The 20,492-nt window shown below is 46.0% G+C and overlaps 1 protein-coding gene across 1 annotated transcript in view; it reads right to left on the reverse strand.

Moving 5' to 3' along the window:
* LOC101878900 (vascular endothelial growth factor receptor kdr-like) overlaps positions 1–20,492 on the reverse strand; it is a 124,007-nt gene that overhangs the window by 46,852 nt on the left and 56,663 nt on the right. Inside the window, exons 9-11 of the mRNA XM_005144879.3 lie at positions 18,851–19,026; positions 7,851–8,001; positions 4,732–4,837 (exon numbers count right to left, since the gene is read on the reverse strand). Of these exons, the coding sequence (XP_005144936.2) occupies positions 4,732–4,837; positions 7,851–8,001; positions 18,851–19,026 (433 nt within the window). The remainder of the gene's footprint in view (positions 1–4,731; positions 4,838–7,850; positions 8,002–18,850; positions 19,027–20,492) is intronic.

Genomic DNA, 20,492 nt, shown 5'->3' on the forward strand with positions numbered 1-20,492 from the left:
TGGTTATTTCTTGCTCTCTCTTTGCTTTGTCTAAGCCCCCTCTCCAACAGCTTTAGTTAACAGCTCTCTCTTGCACTTCGTTAGCTCTGTGTGGGTGAGGATGAGGAGTAGAAGATGTGGGTGGGAAACTTCTCAGCTGTGTAACTCTGCCAGAGCTGGGGAGGAGGTGGAATTATAGGAACTTCACCAGAGACCCCGCAAAGAGAATACTCAGCTAGCTCCCAATCCATCTACTTGAATGGCACAGCATAACACTTATTTTTATAGCCTGACAATTCTGATCCATGAGCTTAGTTCATTCATTCAAAACATGCTAAAGGATGGACTGAGAACAAGCGATAATAGAAGTCTGGGAGTTGAGTGGGAACTTGGAGGGTTTGCTCTCATCTCTGGCAGTGGGTGTTTCTCTCCCTGTAAAATGGGAACAATCCTTGCTTCCCTCATGGAGAACATCAGAGTGGATGGTAGTGCTGTGTGATCAGGAAAGGTGCTGTATGGGCAGGAAATGGAATACTGGAGGAACTGGTACACGTTTCTAGTACGGATGGACCGATATCTCTCTGGCCATCCTTTCCCCTGCCACACACTAACATGACAATGCCCATAGGAGCTTCCTAGGATGTGCTTCCACCCAGGGGGACAATTTAAACAGCTCTACTGTGATGCTCACACATTTAAACACATCCCACTACTCCAATCTCCTCCTTTTGCTCCTGAGGTTTAAACTTGGCATTTTTGGGGCAATTTTCTTGAGTGGTTATGGATTTCTGTCCTTTTCTGCTATGTCCCATTCTCCCAAGTTCAGAGCAGTATGTCCCATTTACTAATAGGGAATAAAATAGCACCCTAGCTCCTTGTGACTCAAAGAGGAAACTGAGGCAGTTCAGGCAATCAGGCATGTTTCATCTGGTGTTAAAAAGTAGTCTTTAGGTGTAACTACATAGGAGTTTACATCACAAAGGGAAAGGTTCAATATTGACTCAAAATCATCAGGAAAATTAAAACTAGCACGATACAATTGCCTCAACCACTATTTGACCAAAACCTCAGCAAAGTACATCATAATGTTAATGATAACCACATGCTTTTCCTTAGGAATTAGGCTCAGCCTTAAGAATACAGGAGGGGGTGAAATTCACTTCTCTATCTGTGGAAGAATAGTGGAATAATCATTATGGTGCAGATGGCAAGGGACCTCTCAGGTTTATATGCCACTTTTGTCACATAGATGTCTAAAGATCTTATCAAGCATCACTGGTCTGCTGGAAAAATCCATGCTTGCTGCCCTGCTGGCTTTGGAGCAAGGGTCTGGATCTGGTGGATTGTTCCCATATTCTCAGCAGCTCTATAAAGTTAATGCATTTTTAGCTAGGTTAGTGGACCAGCACGTACGGCTACAGTTCTCCAAGGGTGAACTGTAGGGATGCTGAGAAATCTTGGAGACAAGGTAAATTCCACCTTCTGCTCTGAGGCTCCAGCTATCACTGGGCTGGCTCAACCCACACAGGAAAAATAACCCATTTTAGCTAATCCCAGCTTCATTCCACAGTCAATAAAAGCCACGCTCAGACTCCAACATCTTTATTATTTCATCTGGCTAGTCAATGCAGATGAATTACTTGCTAAGACATGGTGGGAATGGATTGGGCTGTTTCCTGTCTATTCCATTTGTGGTGGGAATAACGACTGATAAAACACAAGGAGAAGGCTGAAGACTATGAGTTTTCATCAGTGTCTCTCTTTGAATTATATTCTATTATCTAAAGACCAAAGACTTAACCCAGATAGCCTTGGACTTCAGAAAGGGGGAAGGAGAGGAATTGTCTGCTAATGTAAGCAGGGAGACAGAGTGCTGAAACCTGAGATGCATAAAGTCTCGTTTTATTAATCTGAATAAATCTAAATCAGGACATAAAAGTTATTAGGAGACACCTCAGAATGTTTTTTCAACCAGTGGATCAGCAGGAGATGGAAATAATGAAGATGCCATAAATTGTACAATTATGTAGCTTGTAAGGCAGTACTTTTATGAAACTTTAGTAATGAAATATGTAAAAGCTCAAGGTAAAGGGTTGTAGGCTGAGCTTTTGAACGTGTCTGACAAATAAATGCTGCAGGATGCCTGGAGCCTACAGAGATGGCTGTGCAGGGCAGAGCGAGGGGCAGCCTCGGGCTCCTTGTGGTACCCAACATATCAGCAGCAGCAAACCTTTTAGGGAACAAGAGGAGCCCTTCTAGGAACAGCTTTGGGGTCTTTGTGCTGAGGTTCCCTCATGGTCCTCATTTCCATCACAGAGTTGCACACCCCTTCTCCAGGCACTCTGGTGATCAGGGGACTGGAGCACCTCCCATATGAAGACAGGCTGAGAAGGTTGGGGCTGTTCAGCCTGGAGAAGAGAAGGCTGCGTGGAGACCTCATAGCAGCCTTCCAGTGTCTGAAGGGAGCCTACAGGGATGCTGGGGAGGGACTGTTCATTAGGGACTGTAGTGATAGGACAAGGGGTAACGGGTTGAAACTTAAACAGCAGAGGTTTAGATTGGATATAAGGAAGAAATTCTTTACTGTGAGGGTGGTGAGGCACTGGAATGGGTTGCCCAGGGAGGTTGTGAGTGCTCCATCCCTGGCAGTGTTCAAGGCCAGGTTGTATGAAGCCTTGGGTGATATGGTTTAGTGTGAAGTGTCCCTGCCCATGGCAGGGGGGTTGGAACTGGATGATCTTAAGGTCCTTTCCAACCCAAACTATTCTATGATTCTATGATTCTATGTTTTGCAAGCAGGACATGGGGGTGTCAGGACTGAGCTGTGGGTGGGTGCTGAGGACTCCTCTGTGGGAGTGGAGCTCTATATCCCCTCTGATTGCTGTACCTGGAGATTGCTGCACCTTTTCTTTCTAGGGAAAATAGGTGATAGGGGGAATCTGGGAAGTCACCAATGATGCACCAGTATAGACTGAGGATGTGTTTGGAGTGCCCCACTGGATCCAGGAGCTCCATGGCACTCGTAAAACACCTCATGCAGAGACTGCAGCCAAATCTCATCTTAAGTCCACTACCAGACTAAAACTCCAACCAGTTGCATATTTACCTCAGCAAAGTTGATAAAGGAAGAAATGTGAGTGCTGTACCTATGCATAAACCAAAGATTCTAATGTTGTGTGGTGAAGGTTTCTCACTGTCCCAACAGACAGCTTTTGAGTCACATCAATTGTGAAACCCTGCACTTCTATATGGGCACTAACATAACTTTAAGACTGATCATCAGATACAGACTAAGCTCCTGGACACCAGATTTAGACAGATGGTGTGTATGGAGAGGAACAGTACTCATGAGAGCCACAAAACTCTTGCCAGCCCATGGAGAAATTCTGTAGGTACATGTCACCAACCTCCCTTTTTACAAGTAATTAGCACTTTGTAGGTAAGTGCTTTTAATGCTCTTAGAGAACACATTAAAACCAGAGCTTATGGGGCACTATGCCATATAAATAAATCCAATTTATAAATATCTTCCAGCCAGAGGAAAGCTCAGCAATGAAATGTGAACAGTGATTTTCTCCTTCCCAGCCCAACCTCCATGTTTTCCGAGCTCTGGTTTAGATTATGTTCAGAGCTGGAAAGCTCCATGAGAAAGAGCAGATGGTTAAGGCACTGATCCTGCCAGATGCTGATTTAGGCTGGACCCAATCCAGAAGAGCACTTAAGCTTTGTGCTTAACTTTAAGCATGGGAGTAGCCCAAGAATTATCATATGCTTAAAGGTATTCTAGGATGCAAGCTGCAGCGTTCAGCACCTTGCAGGAATAGGCACTAAACTGTATGAGCATCCACCTCAAAACCACTCCTAAAGCCACAAACCTCTATAAGACCAAAAGGGATAAAACAACTGTCTGAGCCAGACCACAGCATCTTCTCCAAGAAGTCTGTGAATCAGATGCAGCAATTTCTCAAGGATTATCACAGAATCAGAGAATCCCAGCCTGGTTTGTGTTGGAAGGGACCTTAAAGCTCATCCAATTCCAACCCTTGCCACAGGCAGGGACACCTTCCACTAGAGCAGGTTGCTCCAAGCTCCATCCAACTTGGCCTCAACTCACTATTGCCACAGGTACCCTGCAGGCATTAACAGATGATCCATGGCTGGGATCATTGCAATCCACGCAGGAAGTGTGCTCCCAGTGCTGTTTGGAAGGGGAAGCAGGTAGGGAAGTGCAGAAAGCAGGAAATCTTCCCACCTTCATTGTCTTGGTAACATGGTTGGCAACTCAAATGGGTAAAGAAACATTGACAACTCCAGGCTCTGCAAATGAGGCCACTGTAGACCTCTTAAATTCCACAGCTGTTGAACTCCTGCAGCTGGAGAGTGGGCAAGGCCAGGCAGCACCAAGTGCTCTCTAATGCTAAAGCATTTGAATGAGCTCATGGTCCTTATCAGTTGTGTACACTTCACAGGACCCCTCCTGCACTGCACCACCATTACACTGTCTCAAGACTGAGTGAGACAGAGGGTTTTGACCCAAAACTCTTTGGAGAGTTTTAACCAGGGCATGTGACATCATTGCCAGAATCCTGGCATCTGTAAACAGCAGGGATCTGAGAATGATCCCAGGGCTGTGGAATGTGAAGCATGCCAACAACCCTCGAAGCTTGGGAAGTGAGGGAGAGCTCCGTGTGAGCGCAGTGTCCCCTCTGCTATTCCATGACATCATGGCTCAGGCTTCCACCAGACACATACCTTTCTTTTGTCCCCATGCCTCAGGGTTATGTTCTCAATGCTTCTGATCTTGTTGCCTACGACCATGTTCTCATGAACCACCATTTTTTGTCCTTCAGGGATGCATCTGGGGGTAGAAAAGCAAAGGTGGAGTTCAGGAACCCAAGTCACAGAAGATAATCCTGTGTTATGAAAGACACAGGATGTCATTCTTATTCAATAGTCTTAGGTCTTAAACCTCCTAAAAGCTATTGCTGCTGGACCTCTGTGAAACTACTGCATTCCTTCATCACAACATTTCACATTTCCTTCTGAAGCACCTCAATAGAGATGGAGCAAGATCAGTACGTGACCAGCAAGGAAACACCCAAGTTCCTGGAGACTGAAAACAGCAAACAGTGGGCAGCTACTGAAGTCCTGTGGGTTTAATGTGGCTGAGAGGAGTTTCGCTCCAGCTCAGTGCAGTTGTGGCTTTGGAAGTGCTCTCTTAGCACTTGCAGTGCATTTCAGGATTCCAAATGCCAGTCAGTGAGAACTGTGGGGAGGTGAATGTCACTGTGTCTGCTCAGCTTTCCAATGTGAAGTGCAGGCTGAGGGAGTAGAATGGATAAATACTGGGATAATGATAGCAGGAGGCTCCTTTGCTATTGCATATTCCCCAGCAGACAGCCATCTGTCCGTCTGTGATCAGTCTTCATTCCTGGATTGTGGGCAGAGAAGTGTATGTAGCACATCACACAGAAAATGTGTAAGTGCACCAAAAGCAAAAGGCTTTTGTCTTCTGTAACTACAACCCTTGGAATAAATGGCAGAGGCAGAGACCACCTTATGCTTGAGAGCACACAGGCTTCAGCAGTGCTCCTGGCTGAGGGTGCTGCCAGCTCTGCAGCTCGAGGAGGGCTTTCATTTTAAAGTTCATAGAACCACAGTCATGTAATAGTTGGAAGAGACCTTTCAGATCACTGAGTCCAACAGGAACCCAGCGCTGCTGGGTTACCATTAAACCATGTCCCTCAGTACCACATCCACACATCTAAACACCTCCAGGGATGGTGACTGCACCGCTGCCCTGGGCAGCCTGTTCTAGCACTTGACAGCCCTTTTGGTGGAGAAATGTTTCCTAATATCTCGTCTAAACCTCCCCTGGCACAACTTGAGGCTTTTTCCTCTCAGCTCCAGTCCAGCATGGCGAGGGGTTACAAGCTGTGACTATGGGATGGCAACTTAATGAAGTCAAAATGAGTTTAGTTCCTCAACCAGCTGCAATTTATAAAGGTGCATAACAGGAAGGTGCCTTCTGCCTGAGCAGAGGCCCTGCATTTCCCATGGCTGGTCCCATCCGAGCCCACCACAGCAGATTAGGATTATAGGAGTTAAAATGAATAGGGACTTTTATACATGATGGCCAAGGGCTGATGCTGCAGAAAACTGCTCCATAAATCAGCTGTGCCTTTGCCAAGTCCACACAAGGCACATGGGCAACACCCTGGGTCAAGGGAGGGTTTATAGCTCTCCAAAGAGCCTAATTAAAAGATGTCTTGAGTGGCTTCCTGCAAGGCACAATTCTGCCTTGAGGATGAAGGGAAAAAAATCAGAGGAAGCAAATCACATCACAGCTCTAAGGAACAATGATAGTGTTCTGGGATTCAGAGTGCACCACTGAGGAGGGGGAGAGAAAGAGAGAGAGAGAGGAAGTGAGACAACAGAAGGAAATGGGGTCTGTGTCATTTCCCACAGGAATCCTCCTACAGCTTCTGCTGGAAAAAGATAAGGCTGCCCCGGAGGCTGGGAGAGGTGGACGCCACTCTGCAATTGTATTTAAATTGATAAGATCAGAGAGCTGGAACAAGGGTTATATGAGGTCTTTTGCCACCAGGTCACTTGTTCAAATCTGGCTTAATTCAGCATTCATGACCAATTCCCTCTCCTTGCATAGAAAGGTCTGGAAAAGATTTCAGGTCATCTCTTTGGCTTTACTACAGAATGCATAACCTGTTTCTTTATGATGTTCCCATTCTGCTCTCGTTGAACACCTCTGAAGCTGAGCTGCAATGCCAGCAGCCCTACCTAAGCCTACAGCTCTCTGCTGCTCTATTCCTGCATAGCATATTCCTGTATAGCTACCTAAATGAGGTAATGGGCTATTTCCCTCGTGGAAGGACACAAGGTCATGGTTTAGACCCAGCCTGAGACTGGATCACCCAACATCACTGCAACTGCTGCAGCAGGGAACCTGGGGAAGGAACTTCTGCTTGTGATTTTTTGCCTCATTTGTGGCTTGCCATTGACAGCTTAGAGAAAACAAGGAGCCATCCAGGAATTTTCTTGCTTCCTAGACCTGCCTTCATCTTTTTATGGGTGGAAAACCTGACTTTATCACTCTCACTAACAGGGAAGAGCTGAAGTGCAGTCAGAATTGTTTTATGTGCCTCCTGCATGTCTCCTGGGAGTACAGGAGGAAGCATTCAGACCTCAGCCAAAACCTCACTGTATAGATCATCCTGCTCATAAAAGAGCAGGAGCAAAGAAGATGTCTGCTTGAATAAGGCAAATCTCAAAAGGCATCTTGTGTTTATCTTGTCTCACTCCTCTCTGACAGTTTTGACCCAGTGGCTTGCTTCTGTGTCTCCACTTCAGGCTGTCTCCAGACCAGAGCCAGGAAGGGCCCTCAGTGAGGTGTGAAGGCCCCGTTACTGCTTCCAGCTTCTGCAATGCAGCTTAGTATGTACTGGTGAAGACAGCCCTTAGGAAGCAGCATAAATTCCATATGGCACCTAACTGAAGCCAAGCCTTCAGCAGGTTTGACTTACAATAGCTCTTGCAGGGGAAGAAAGAGTGTTACCTCTACACGAAAGCATGGTAAGAGGGACATTGCTAGTCAAGTTAAAGAAAACTCAAGCCTGATGTTTAGTCACTTTAAACTCACTGACACAATTCTGATAACATCAAAGGTGCTCGTAACTCTGAGATCACACACAACTCAATGGCTTCATAACCCATTCATAATGGGTTCATAACACCCGACACCTGGAGGTGGGGATTCACTGCTTGGGATTTTTAACTAAGATAAGTAAGGCAAAACTGACTTGAAACTACCAGACTATTCTGCACCATGTTCGCCCATAGGAATGTCCACTTACAGCGTGTCTGTGAGGCTGCAGGGCTGCCACTTCCACTCGATCTTCGGATCAGGATTCCCACTTACGGTGCACTGGATTTTGTGTTTGCTTCTTAACTCCACCCGCTCAATCTTATCGAAGTCAGTTTCCTTTTCATAGATTTTGGGCCTCTCTAAGGAAAGAAAGAAAGAAGACAAAAAATAAATGCAAATGAGCAGATTTACACCCACAGTCATGGTCATGGTCCTGGTTCTGTTAAAGGTTTAGACACATTTTGCTGTGGTCACTGGGCAGCGATTAAGTGAGGGGAAGTTGTAGGGGGTTACCAGCAGTACTGAAAGTATACATTGGCAGAAACAAAGAACCCCAGACTGGTTTGGGTTGGAAGGGACCTCAAAGGTCAGGGACACCTTCCACTGGAGCAGCTGCTCCAAGCCCCTGTGTCCAACCTGGCCTTGAACACTGCCAGGGATGGGGCAGCCACAGCTTCTCTGGGCACCCTGTGCCAGCGCCTCAGCACCCTCACAGGGAAGAGCTTCTGCCTAAGAGCTCAGCTCAGTCTCCCCTGTTCTGTCAGGTTAAAGCCATTCCCCTTGTCCTGTCCCAACAAGTCCTTGTCCAAAGCCCCTCTCCAGGTTTCTTGTAGCCCCTTTAGACACTGGAAGGGGCCCTCCTCAAAATGGGTATTAGTTATGGTGTGTCAGAAAATATGCTGAAATACTACCACATTCATCCTTATTGCTTTCAGACGTTGTCACTGACCTGCTATCCTTCTGGAAAACTTATGCCATGAAACACCAGTTGGGGACTGCAGGATCAAGCTCTTAGTCTATAGACTGTGGGCAAAACAGCATTCAACTTCTGATGTCACCTCCTGAGAGGAACCTTATCACACAGCTGTGGTTCTGCAGTGCTGTTACCATTGTGCAGGTTCTCCCCAGGGTTTTGGGAAAAAACAGTCCTTTTTTGATCTGAAAACTTTGCTTTCCTTTTCTATTTGTGTGTCCTGTGCACTGGATGAAGGGGTGAAGAAAACAAAGAGGAAGTGGTGGGGAGAAAACACATGTAGAGTAATGCCAAGGAATTCTCACCATTAGAAATGTCACTGCATTATTCACATCTGGAGGGGCTGCAAGATCACACCCTTGGGCTGGAAATCTCTCAAGAGCAAACTTATGTGTGACACGTTGAGGGCTGCTTGCTGCCAGCAGGGAAGGAATGCTTTGCCCCATCTCCTTCCAGCTCCCACAGGAACACACGAAGATGAGGAATAATGCTTAAAAGTCCTCAAAGTGAACTGAACTTTTCCTAACCTCAGCGAGGGTGGGTTTGAGTTGGGGGTGAGAGCACAGGCTCTTCCCTTATGCAGACAGCTCTGCCCATCCCTGGCCATATCTCTTTGTCTGCTTCTCATAACAGGAAATCAAACAGATTTATTGGTCGGGGTCCCTCTGTGGACACCTCTGTGCAGCCAAGTGGGGCTGCTTTGCACTGAGGGCTTTTGACAAGTTGGGAAGTGAATGTAGATTAGATTCCTATTTTTCGGGTTAACTTAGTTTTTGTGCTGTCAGGGAGGCCCCCGATCTGTAACCATGAGCCACTGCCCACCTCATCCATCTTCAGCCCTTCCCCACTTCTTTCTTAATAGCTTTTTTCCCCTTCCAGCCCTCTGCTCCTACAAGAGGACCTACCAGGTCCTGTGTATTGGTGGGGTCCTCACTTTCCATTTCTCCTGGCTGCCAGGTCAGACTTGGAAAGATCTGACCTCATCATTGCTTGCAAACACATCAGCATTTCCTTCTCCAGCACTCGGAAAGAGTATTGGCTGCAGTTGATTCAGCCATATCCTAACTCCTGTATCTTAGTAGTTCACTATACTCCAATAGTAAAGCATGAGCTGCTTTAAAGAACCCTTGTTAGGTCCTGACTAACATTTCACTTGAAAAACCCAAATGACAGGCCTGGCTTGGCTTTGCTCTTGTGTTCCCTTTTGCTTTTTGATTCCCTTTGGCTGAGTCCTGTTTCCCTGTCTGCCTCCAGATGATGTTCTGTCAAGCTCCAAAGATCCACTCCTTTGTCCCTTCACCCAGGGTAGAGGAGTTGGCTTTTTGTGAAGGAGAAGAGGACGAAGGGAGTAGATGGGAGAGCACTTCAGGTCTCTCAGATTCATCCCCATCTGTAGGATGGACACAGGGTTTCCTGCATCGCATTGCTTGCGTTAAGCAATGTACTGCATTGTACTGAATGAGTGCTTGGAGATTTGAGAGCAATTCACAGGACAAATTGCTGGGACTAATGTTGAATTTCCTTGTAACTGGCATCTCATTTCCCATCAGTAAATTATTTCTGATCATAAAAGTAATTCTGTAAAACTCCCTGGAGAGAGAAGCACATTTTTCATTATCTTGGCCATTTTTCTTTTCAGGCTCAAATCCTGTGTTTGGCATGTCTGGGCTGACCTCAAAAGCCTGATTTTTGCTTGGAGAAAGAGATTCTAAGTTCAGTGTGAAAGGTTACTCAAGTGTTATGTGAAAGGTTACTCAAGTGTTGTGTTTTCTGGCCTCTAAGAACTAAGCTTTATGCACTTGGGGAGGGAGACAGTTATGTTTGTGTGGGTTTGTGTGTGTGAAGGGGGGACAAGGTTTGATTACAGTCTTTTAGTATTAGGTTTTTATGTACTCTTGGTGAAATGATGAACACATTGACTGTCATTTAAATTATACTTCTAAAACTTTTAACTTAATTCAAATAAGAACATACAGCAGTGACGAATGAATTCTTAATTCCACAATTACTTTACTGCACAGCACTATTAAATATTACTTGAGACCCAAAATGAGTCAAAATGATTCATCAATTGAAATAATTATTATTTATGAGGCTTAGGCAATTCTTTTCTTAGTACTTGAGGGGCTGGCTAAGAAAACTTCCCCATCCCTTCTTCCACAGGCCAGGCTGGACGGGGCTTGGAGCCAGCTGCTCCATTGGAAGGTGTCCCTGTCCATGGCAGGGGTTTGGAACTGGATGAGCTTTAAGGTCCCTTCAACCCAAACCATTCTGTGATTCTATGATTCTGTATGCATTATCATGGCCATTTTACCTCTTACCATGCCCCCAGAAAGCAACTGAAGCCTCTCCCTTCACTTTGCTCACCACTGGGCCAAGTCCTCTTCACAGAAGTTGCCTTCATCAGTGACAGAAACAAGTTCACTGCCTTCTGTGATGGGTTCTGGCCTTTTAGATCTGCTCAGCCTATAGCTGGGGATCCAGCTCAGTGGGCTTGTATCTGTACCAGTCCCACAGCAAAAAGGCTCCCCCTTAGGGTGTTGAGGAGTTTTTAGCCTAAAGCCAGTGATTATCTAAGGTACACCTAGTAGTGTATTCCTCAGATAACACTTCCCCTCCTTCAAACAGTGCTTTGCTCCGTCTTTCATGTTTGGTTACTAAGCAGCACAGGGGATTATGCACAAACGCTTTATCTTTGCTGGTGTTGAGGTGTGGGGAAGGCTTGGGCTATGAATCCAAACACCTTCCCATAAAGCCTTGTGCCCAGCCACTGATCCTGCCTGCTACAGGAGAAGTGATCTTTAAATACACCTCATTCCTGACCTGAAGCATCCATTGCTACCCCCTGCATGCAGACCTGCCTCAGTTCCTTATCCATCCCTCCACCATCACCATCCCGGCTGAGATTTCTCAGGCAAAAGCCAAACATACCTTAAAAGCTTTCTCATCTCTGTCTGCAATTGGATCACACAATGTTCAGATGCCTTTAAATGTGTCAAAATAAATGGGTTTTTGTCCTCTCTGGCTTGAAGTGTGATTGTATCCCCAACTCACTTTGCAGAGGTGCAATTGCTGGTGTGAGAGCTGACCTGAATAACTAAAGACTTGGCTGCCTCTGCACTGTGAAATGCAATCAAAAAGCAGTTCTGCTTACTGTACATTTCAAATTGATCAGCATTATGTAAATCTCACCTCACTTTCTAGTGTTATCTCTGGTTTGTGGCATTAGGAGCCAATAATATGCATAAGGACTGGGACATTTACCCTCTGGCATTATCTCTGCTGCAGGAGACTCTCCTGTCTCTAAATTCATTGCAGATGTTATTCTGGGGTTGCACATTTGTTCCCTAAAGGAGCATCCAAATATAGAGGACAGCACTTTAAAGTTTCCCTGCCTTTCTTAGAGAACTTTGCTTTACTTTAGTGCCCTCTGACTGACCTGCTCTTTATGTACCTTCCCTCTGCCTTTTCAACTGGGTTTCAAAACTCTTTTCACATTAAGCACATCATTAAAATAACAGAGTGGTCCAATGAAGCATTTAGTCAAACTTATGTCCTTGGCTGGATGTGAGGCTTCATGAAAACTATGATAGAGTGGCAACTTGTTTTCTATTCAGCCTCTTCTATTTCCCCAAAGCAAAAAAGAATGTGCACTTTAGTGTCTTTCATCTCACGTTTGTACAGTACTTCATGGCAGTATCAGCTCTGCTCTGTAAGGTGCATTGGAAACACAGGACCTAAGTTTGGACTGGGAAAAAGAGGATGAAATCTCCCCCAAAGTAAAACCACTTTGTGTTCTTAGGAGTGAGCTCAGTGGTTTGGGTGGTTTGGATGTTTTTCTTTCTTTTGTTAAAAGAAAGAAAGAAAATAAATGAGTTAACCTGAAACCAACACTTTTGTTTCAGGCTGAACACAACATTGTGTTTGACCCCAGCTCATTCTTGCCCGGGGGGTTGGGTCCCTTCCATTCTGTTCTACTTTGTGTAGCACTGCTCACAAGGTGGCTCTGAAGTGGGGGCACAGCATTGTCCCTATGGGACCTTGGAGGAAGCAGATGCCAAGATGAAATGAGTGGCCAGAATCTCCCCAGGAGTCAATCCCACGGCCAGGAATAGAATCACAGGCACCAATTATCGGTCGCCTGCCTAATCTCTAGTGCACACACCCCGCTGCTCCATTGTCACCCGCTGTTCCAGGCTGGGAATGCCAGCAGGGTGGAAGGGAATGGATGAGTAGCCATGCAGCTGGGTACTGTATGAGCAGATATGAAGAGAAATCACTCGACCTACCCTACAGGGAATGATGTTAAAATGGCAGTGCAGCTTGCTGCTGCTTCTGACCTTGCACTGTCACTTTTGGATGTGCCCATCTTCACCTTGTAGGAAGAAAGCTCTTTTCCAGTCCTGTACCACCTTTCCCAGATTTGTCATTCAACCCCAATGCAGCCAAGCTTTGGGGGAAAAACAGGGGTTTCTCTCATCTATATCCCCCATCTCATTTCCTGTTAGTAAACAGAGTTCACAAGCAACTGCATTGCAATGAATGGGATAATTTCTAGCAGAGCAGGCACTTCTCCAGGTTTTTCTCTGCCCCCTTTGCCTGCTGTTCAGAAGAGAAACCCAACAGCTCCTCTACCTGCAGGCTTGGCCCAGAGGCAGTGTGGAACCACAGGCTGCCCTTCTCTGCCTTCCCCCCAGCCCTCTGGCTTTAAGGGCTGTCAGAGGGAGGTTGCTGCTCTGCAGGGACGTGAGCTGAATGCTCTGGAGTTTTCTGGCACACTCCAGCAGGACCCCACCTTCCTCTTCCGAAAATCACTTTGGCTACTTCCAACAGCAGGGAAATAGCTCATCTGACTTTGTCATCAGGGGCTCTCCTGGGAGCACACAGGGGCTGGACTGTGGAGCTGCAAGTGTGCAGGGTTTGCATGATGCTGCTGAGAAAAGTCTTCCTTATTTGCTAATATAGCTTGCTGGAGAGGCCCACACTGCAGTCTGTTTGTGCTGCTGCATCTTCACTTTCATATAACCCCCCGGAGGAGACAGTTGTTTCTCTGCAGCCTGTGTCTGGTAAATAAGACCTGAAGGATAGGCTGGAGCTCTGTATCTCTTTACCTTTGCCCTTCTCATCTGTGTGTCCTGCCCACCCGAAGCACTGGCCACAGCCCATGAGGAGAGCAAAGCAATGGGCTCGGGGAGGAACACACTGGAGTAGCAGTGGGATGGAGACAGGCTGTGCTTTATTTTGACCTTTCTGGTTTGTTTGGCTGGCCCTGGAGGTGGAAAGTTAGATTTTCTATTTTGACTTTTCCTGACTGGGTCATCCCCCAAGGAGCTGTGCAGGGGATGGATGTGATACACAAAGTAAACCAGGCCTGGCAGGATACAGATGCGTGCAGGCAAGATGAAGGTAGATCGTTTTATAGAGCCCTGCTTCTCATATCTGGCTTAGTCCTTTAACCTAGACATCAGTTGAGTTGCACTAATAATCCAAAGGCATTTATGTTTCTCACAGTGCAATAGTGTTCACCTTAGAGGTTTCAGTGGCCCTTCCGTGCCCAAAAGGCTCTGGGAGTCTGGCTTCAACTGGCTTTAGCTGAGATGCCTCACTCCAAGAGCTCTTTTTCTCTGAACTGGCATAGCACAAATATATTAACCTCATCCCAAAGGCTCATTTCCCTCTCCAGACTGTTTCTGGGTCTGGTTGAGGTGATGGGTTATTGTTCATATGGATCACTGCATGTTTATCAACTTTTATAGAGATCACTGGGGACTCCTTTGATATCAACTCATCCCTTCCAAGCCAAAGAAGGTCAGGCACAGAACTCCCTTTGCCTTTGATATTAACCCAAATATGAAGAGCTGGCCTGACTGCAGAGTGGGGCAACGTGCATCACGAAGTGCTCTGGAGCTAATTCTCCCCAGTAACAAAGCGAGGTGTAACTGGTCACCTCACTGACCTAACAAGGAGCACATGGCAACACATGTGAATTCTCCATGCACCCCTTTTATTCCAGTCCTTGCCCTGGAGAGAGGGAATTCATAAGGAGCCTGTGAATTACTGCTGCTTCTGGTACAGGCTTTTTCTAGCACTTAATCCTGTGTTTCTTATATATGCAACACAAGAGCTTTGGGATCAAGGACTCCACGAGGGAAGGTAATTTCAATTGACGAGAGCAGCTGGAACCCAAAGCGATATTTGTTGGAAGAGCTGGAAGGGACTATAGGAGAGAAACTTTGGGACACAAGAGAAAGGCAAAGTGCTGCAGGAGGTTGTTCCCTCCATTGTTGAATTAACGTTTGCTTCAGTCCAATCTCCACTCAGAACGCGGTGGTCAGAGCCTGCTGACTGCTCCAGAAGGGCTCAGCAGGAGCCCTGATCCATGCAGATGACTCGTACAAGGGTGAGAATGAAACACAGTCTGCTTGCCCAGAAATAGATTTGAGGGGGTTTTGTTTGTGTTTTGTTCTGAAGCTGCTTTGCTCTCCATCCTGCAATAACTCTTCTCTCCCACATTTCTCCTCCTCGGCTGGCTCAGATGTGCAGCCGCCAGCTGTTTGCTGCCATTGTTCCTTGCTCCTTCCCCTCCAAATTCTTGGGGACATTATTTTGTTGAAGCTTTCCTCAATAAGAATTTAATCAAACCAAACAAGCCCACGGCAACCCGCCGCTTCTTGGACACTGTTTGATGTGTAAATATGTAAAGAAGGAGTGTTTGGAAAATGCAGTCAGCTACCTCCTGGGGACTTGAGGCCTACCATGAGCCAAGGTGACTCCGCAAGGGAGATGTGTGCTCCTGCAGGATTAAATTCCAGCTGCAGCAGGAGCACTGGTGACCAGAGGCACAGGGAAAACACTTCTTAAAGAGACATTTTTGAGTAGCCACATGGTTCTCACCCAGGCCAAGCATCCAGGAGCCATACAGGATGGCATTTCTGTCATTCCCATACTGCTATTCTCTGCCCATTTTGCTCCTTCTTGCCTCTGTGGAGCTGAGATGATGGATCCCTCTGAAATCTGCAGATACTCATTGATTTTATGGCCTTATCAAACCTGCGGGGGGGAATAGCTTCTAATATTTGACTCATTGCCATGGAGTGAAATACTTTGCACAGGCTGTGCATGTTTTATGTCAGAACTACTCTGATTGCTGCCAGTGAAGTATACAGGAGGTGACTCCAAGGAAAGCATCCAGCTTTCCTTGTGCTGGTCCTCTTGCAGGTCAGGAGATGGACTGCATACAGCTCCTGACCTGCAGGGCTCAAGCAGATGGCTTCTGCTCTTGTTCTCAAACTGCTTAAAGGGTTCTCTTCTGCTGCCATTATTATGGAAGAAAACACACTGCAAAAATTAATACGTTGCAATTTGTCAAATGAGCCCTGCTGCTATTTAATCTGTGTTTGTGAACAACAGTTCACAACACTCTTAACTTCAAACCTCCTCTAGACAGAGTTCAGATTCACAGCTGATGGGTTTGTCACAGCACGCTCACTGCCAGTTGTACTCTGTGGTGCTAAGGAGCATCAGCAAGGTGTTATATTGTAGAGACTCACAGGAGAGGGGGCTGTATCCTTACTTATCATTCCTTCAGTGCCGTGTGCCCTTGCAGCAAAAGGAGAACATATTCAAATGGCATTTATCTACTCATTCAAAAGTCTTATTTAAATAATTTTACATCTTCTCTTTAATAGTATAGATAAGAACTCACTCACCTGCACAGATACAGCTCTGACATTTAAAAGACTGGCTGTACCTTTTGGGGAGCAATGCTCTTACTCAAGCAAAGGTGTTACTCCTCAGTAGGAGGAGTAACTAGTTAGGTCCCCTAACTAGGGAGCTGGTACTTGGTTATGTACTCATCAGGATCAGGTGCTGAACTCACTCAGGCTCCACCTCTTAGGTATCCCTGCCAAAAATGGCTAGAAAGGGCATTTTGCCTCCTTTTCCATGCCTAAGTGTCTGCTCAGACTCCAAGCAATTTAATCTATTCAGGTGCAATCCCAGGATATCAGTCATGATGACTGGAGATAAAGTGTCAAGTTGGTTGTTGGGGAGTTAAGGGGAAAACAAATCTGCATTCAGCTTGGAGCTTTGAAAGTAAAGCAGATGATGTCCAGCTCTGAAAAAGCAGTCCCTTTAGTGGAACTGAAAGCAAAGCAAGAAGGCAGTGTGTGCTGCTGTTGGATAAGCTTCAACAGCAAAATTTGCCTGTTTCTGTCTCTGCCCCCATGCAGCTCAGAAACAACCCCCTCCTTAGGCTGAGTGCTCCATAGTGTGCCAGGTTAGTGCTGCAGAGAGGAGCCTGGCAAAGGCACCAGAGGTTTCCTGGGTGCTTTGTGTCAGCCTGTCTGTGATCGAGGCAGATATCCACATTGTTTGCAGCCTTTGGCTTAAAAGCAGTGGCATTCTTTGGCAGGTATTTCCCTTTGCTTGCTCTCTTTTGTTTTGCTTGCTCTCATTTCTAGGATGACTTTCTATTACCACAAAAGAAGCACTTGCTGCTCATTTGCCCTCTACTTCACCATGCAACACCTCCTTCAGCCTGTACCATCCCTGCAGCTCCTGGACTTTGCAGCCTCTTGAGAAATGGTGGGTTGGCAACTCACTAATTACTCCTGCTTGAAGTCTTTGTTGGGCTGATCTCTCAGAAAGGTTAACATGAGCACCACGCTAGGCATGCACTGTGTGAGAGACACAATACCACATGTACATACAGTAAAGATGAAAGGCTTGTACTGTACTTCAGAGCATGGGATGCTTTAATCCTGAAATAGCATCTCGCTGATAGTAACAAGGTCTGTTTGTTTTTCATATGCCTATTTGGGGAATGGCTGCTCTTCAAGTAAACATTCTCTCTTGCATGCAAGCACCAGTATTTACCTTGACAAGATAGTTTATTATCATTCTTAATTTTCTCTTCCTTTGAACGTTTCCGTTCTCTTAACAGGATGGCAGAACCATTGTATGGAGAAACAATCTCAAGTGAACAAACTCCTGCAGCTTAGCACAGCCCTGCTCATCAGCTGAGCTCAGAACCTCATATCCTCAGCTCCCTCCACGCCTCAGTCACACATTACTTTATGTGATGCTTAAGGGGATTAAAGATGCTATACCTTATTTAGCATTTTTAATCAGCAAAATGTGCCTAAGTGACAAGTTCTCCATTTGATAGGTGTTATTTCTGAAAGGTGAAATGAGAGAAACACCAATGTTGGAAGTTATGTGTTGCATTGGTACATAACCATACAAAACAGGACAACTGAAAACATTTTTAGGTGTAAAGAGGGTAAGGAGAAAGGGATTAACCACACAAAAGACAACAAACCTATCTCAAGAACTTCATCTATCTCAGTGCCTGAGTGGACCTCAGGAAGTGCAATGGGAAGCAGGGCTAACTTTTGCTGAACTCCTACTTGGCTTCATGATTCGATCCCTGTTGCCAAATTCAATGGATTAAAAGAGGCAGTGGATGTGCAGAGAGACAATGTGGCTCTGCCTTCCATTATCCAGCAAGGGAGATTAATAAAAGTGATGCCAGTATCTATTTTCCTCTATGTCAAGTGAACCTGCCTCAGTGCACAGCACAGTTTACTTCAGGTTTCCCCAGACTCCCATGAAGATGAACCTGTCCCTCAAGTGCTCCCAGCAGATAAATGACAATACCTAAAATACAGACTTAGAAGGTATTTCATACAGGATGATGGATAGACATAAAAGATGGGGCAGCTTATCTAGTTCCTTCCGTCAGCTCTGCTAGGACCTTTCCTGTCCCAGCAGATGTTCTCCAGTGCTTTGCCCAAGCTAGTTCTTAATCTCATGGGATAAAACTTCATCACTTCTCTTGGGAAACCATGCCCCTAGCTCTGGACCTCACTAGGATATCTCCTCCCAGGCTCCTATTAAAACTTTAGTCCTGTTCACTTTCAAGCCATTTCTGCTTCCCTCCGTGGAGACCCTGTCCCAGCACAAAGATGCTGCTTCTGAGGTACAAATCATCCTAGTTTCAGACTAACTCCTCAGAGCATCTCTCTGTTCTGTGCCTTTGGTTTAACATGTGGTAAAATGAGGTAGACCTCAAATGGTTCCTAAGTGAGATGATAGTCTATGCACAGTGCTGTATCAGCTCCTCTCAGCTAAACATGGGCAGACATCACCCATTCCTGCTGGCAGGTAAAGTAGGACCACACAAAAAATGAGGCAGAACACAGTAGAAGTCATTATAAACATCAAGTCCTTACCTGTCACTACCAGCTGCATGGTGAGATTCTTGTAGAGGCCATACTTTGCATTGCTCAGGACAATGGTGTAGTTTCCAGCATGCTTTGGTCTCACGTCTCTTATCCCCAGTCTGTACTTGAGTGGCTCTGGCTCATAGCACGTGTGGTTGTCCTTGATCAGTTTGCCATCTTTGTACCTGTTTTGAAAGTCCCATCAAAGCTCATCATATACTGGTGTGCATGTCAGCCATCAGGAAACCCAACTGCTGCCCAGGTTAGCAGGGGTAAAGAGTCATCATTCAAAACAGCAAAGGTTGGACACAGGGGCTTGGAGCAAGCTGCTCTAGTGGAAGGTGTCCCTGCCTGTGGCAGGGGGTTGGAACTGGATGAGCTTTAAGGTCCCTTCCAACCCAAACCAGTCTGGGATTCTAGGGTTCTATGATTTATGACCACTGCTTGAACTGGACATCTATTCCTTTTACCTTTCCACACTAAAACTGGGTGATGTCTGCAGTGCTATGGGTTGGCTTCATCCAGCAGACAGGAAAAAAAGCATTTTAATAGATCTGGATGAGCAGTGCCCCTCACATGCTCAACTGTGATCAGAAATGTCCATCTAGATGCCCTCAAATTATGCTGAATGTGCAATGCTAAGTGCAGGAAATAATGGATTAGCCAAAATTCATGTGATCAATTTTGAAACAATATATTAATGAGGCAAAAATGTCTTTCTATATGTATGTATGACCCTTTCTTGTTGCTGTAAAAGCTGGAGTCTGTGACCTGGAGAATTTACAGTCAATAGAAAGGTCAGTGAGGAATTCATTTCCAATATGCAGATTTGGGTTATGATTATGGAATAGGCCACACTTTGCCACACACTGAGTTTTAGGCTTGGGGCAAGGAGAAGCTGAGGCACCAAGGCCTTCTGCTTGAGAATGCTGGAAACCTCCTTTACAGCCGTTTAAACAACTGTACTGAGAGAGCTCCAACATCAACAGCTGTGGCTTCGAACACGCAGAGGAGGCAGCTCTGGTGGTCCCAGGCGGCTCCCAACCAGCTCCACGCTGAGCCCTGGGAACAAAGCCTTGGCAGAGGAGAGGGGACGGACCCCACTTCAACTCAAAAACATTTCCATCTCCTAAATAACAGCAACAAAACACCTCCTGGCAGCACTGCTTGCACTGATGGGAATGAGTATTAGAGAATGACATGTTATTGTACTGCTAAAAACATGCAGTAAACCCATCCCTGAGCATTCCTTTGCTGACTGCCATGGGCAGGGCACCTTCCTCTAGAGTGGGTTGCTCCAAGTTGCATCCAACATGGCCTTGAACATGCCAGGGATGGGGCAGCCACAACTTCCACAACACATTCCCCTTCCTATTAAGCTGATCTATTACAGTCCTGGCGGAGCCATTAGTTTGCCTGGGAGGATTAACTGCATTGTCTGCAAGGATCTGACATTGCTGGTGGTACAGGTTGGAGAGCATTATTTAAAAGCCATGAAGAGAAACAATTTCTGATGCTGAAAATGTGTCCTGCAGCTTTCTGTTATCTGCTGCTTCCTTGCAGACTGGCAACCCTTCCCCAATAGCTTCCTACTTGAATCTTCCAAACAGTTCTGTGTCCAGGGTAAATGAAAACCCCATTTTCCTTGTAG

This window comes from Melopsittacus undulatus, chromosome 6 (assembly GCF_012275295.1).
Source record: "Melopsittacus undulatus isolate bMelUnd1 chromosome 6, bMelUnd1.mat.Z, whole genome shotgun sequence".
Taxonomy (NCBI): Eukaryota; Metazoa; Chordata; class Aves; order Psittaciformes; family Psittaculidae; genus Melopsittacus; species Melopsittacus undulatus.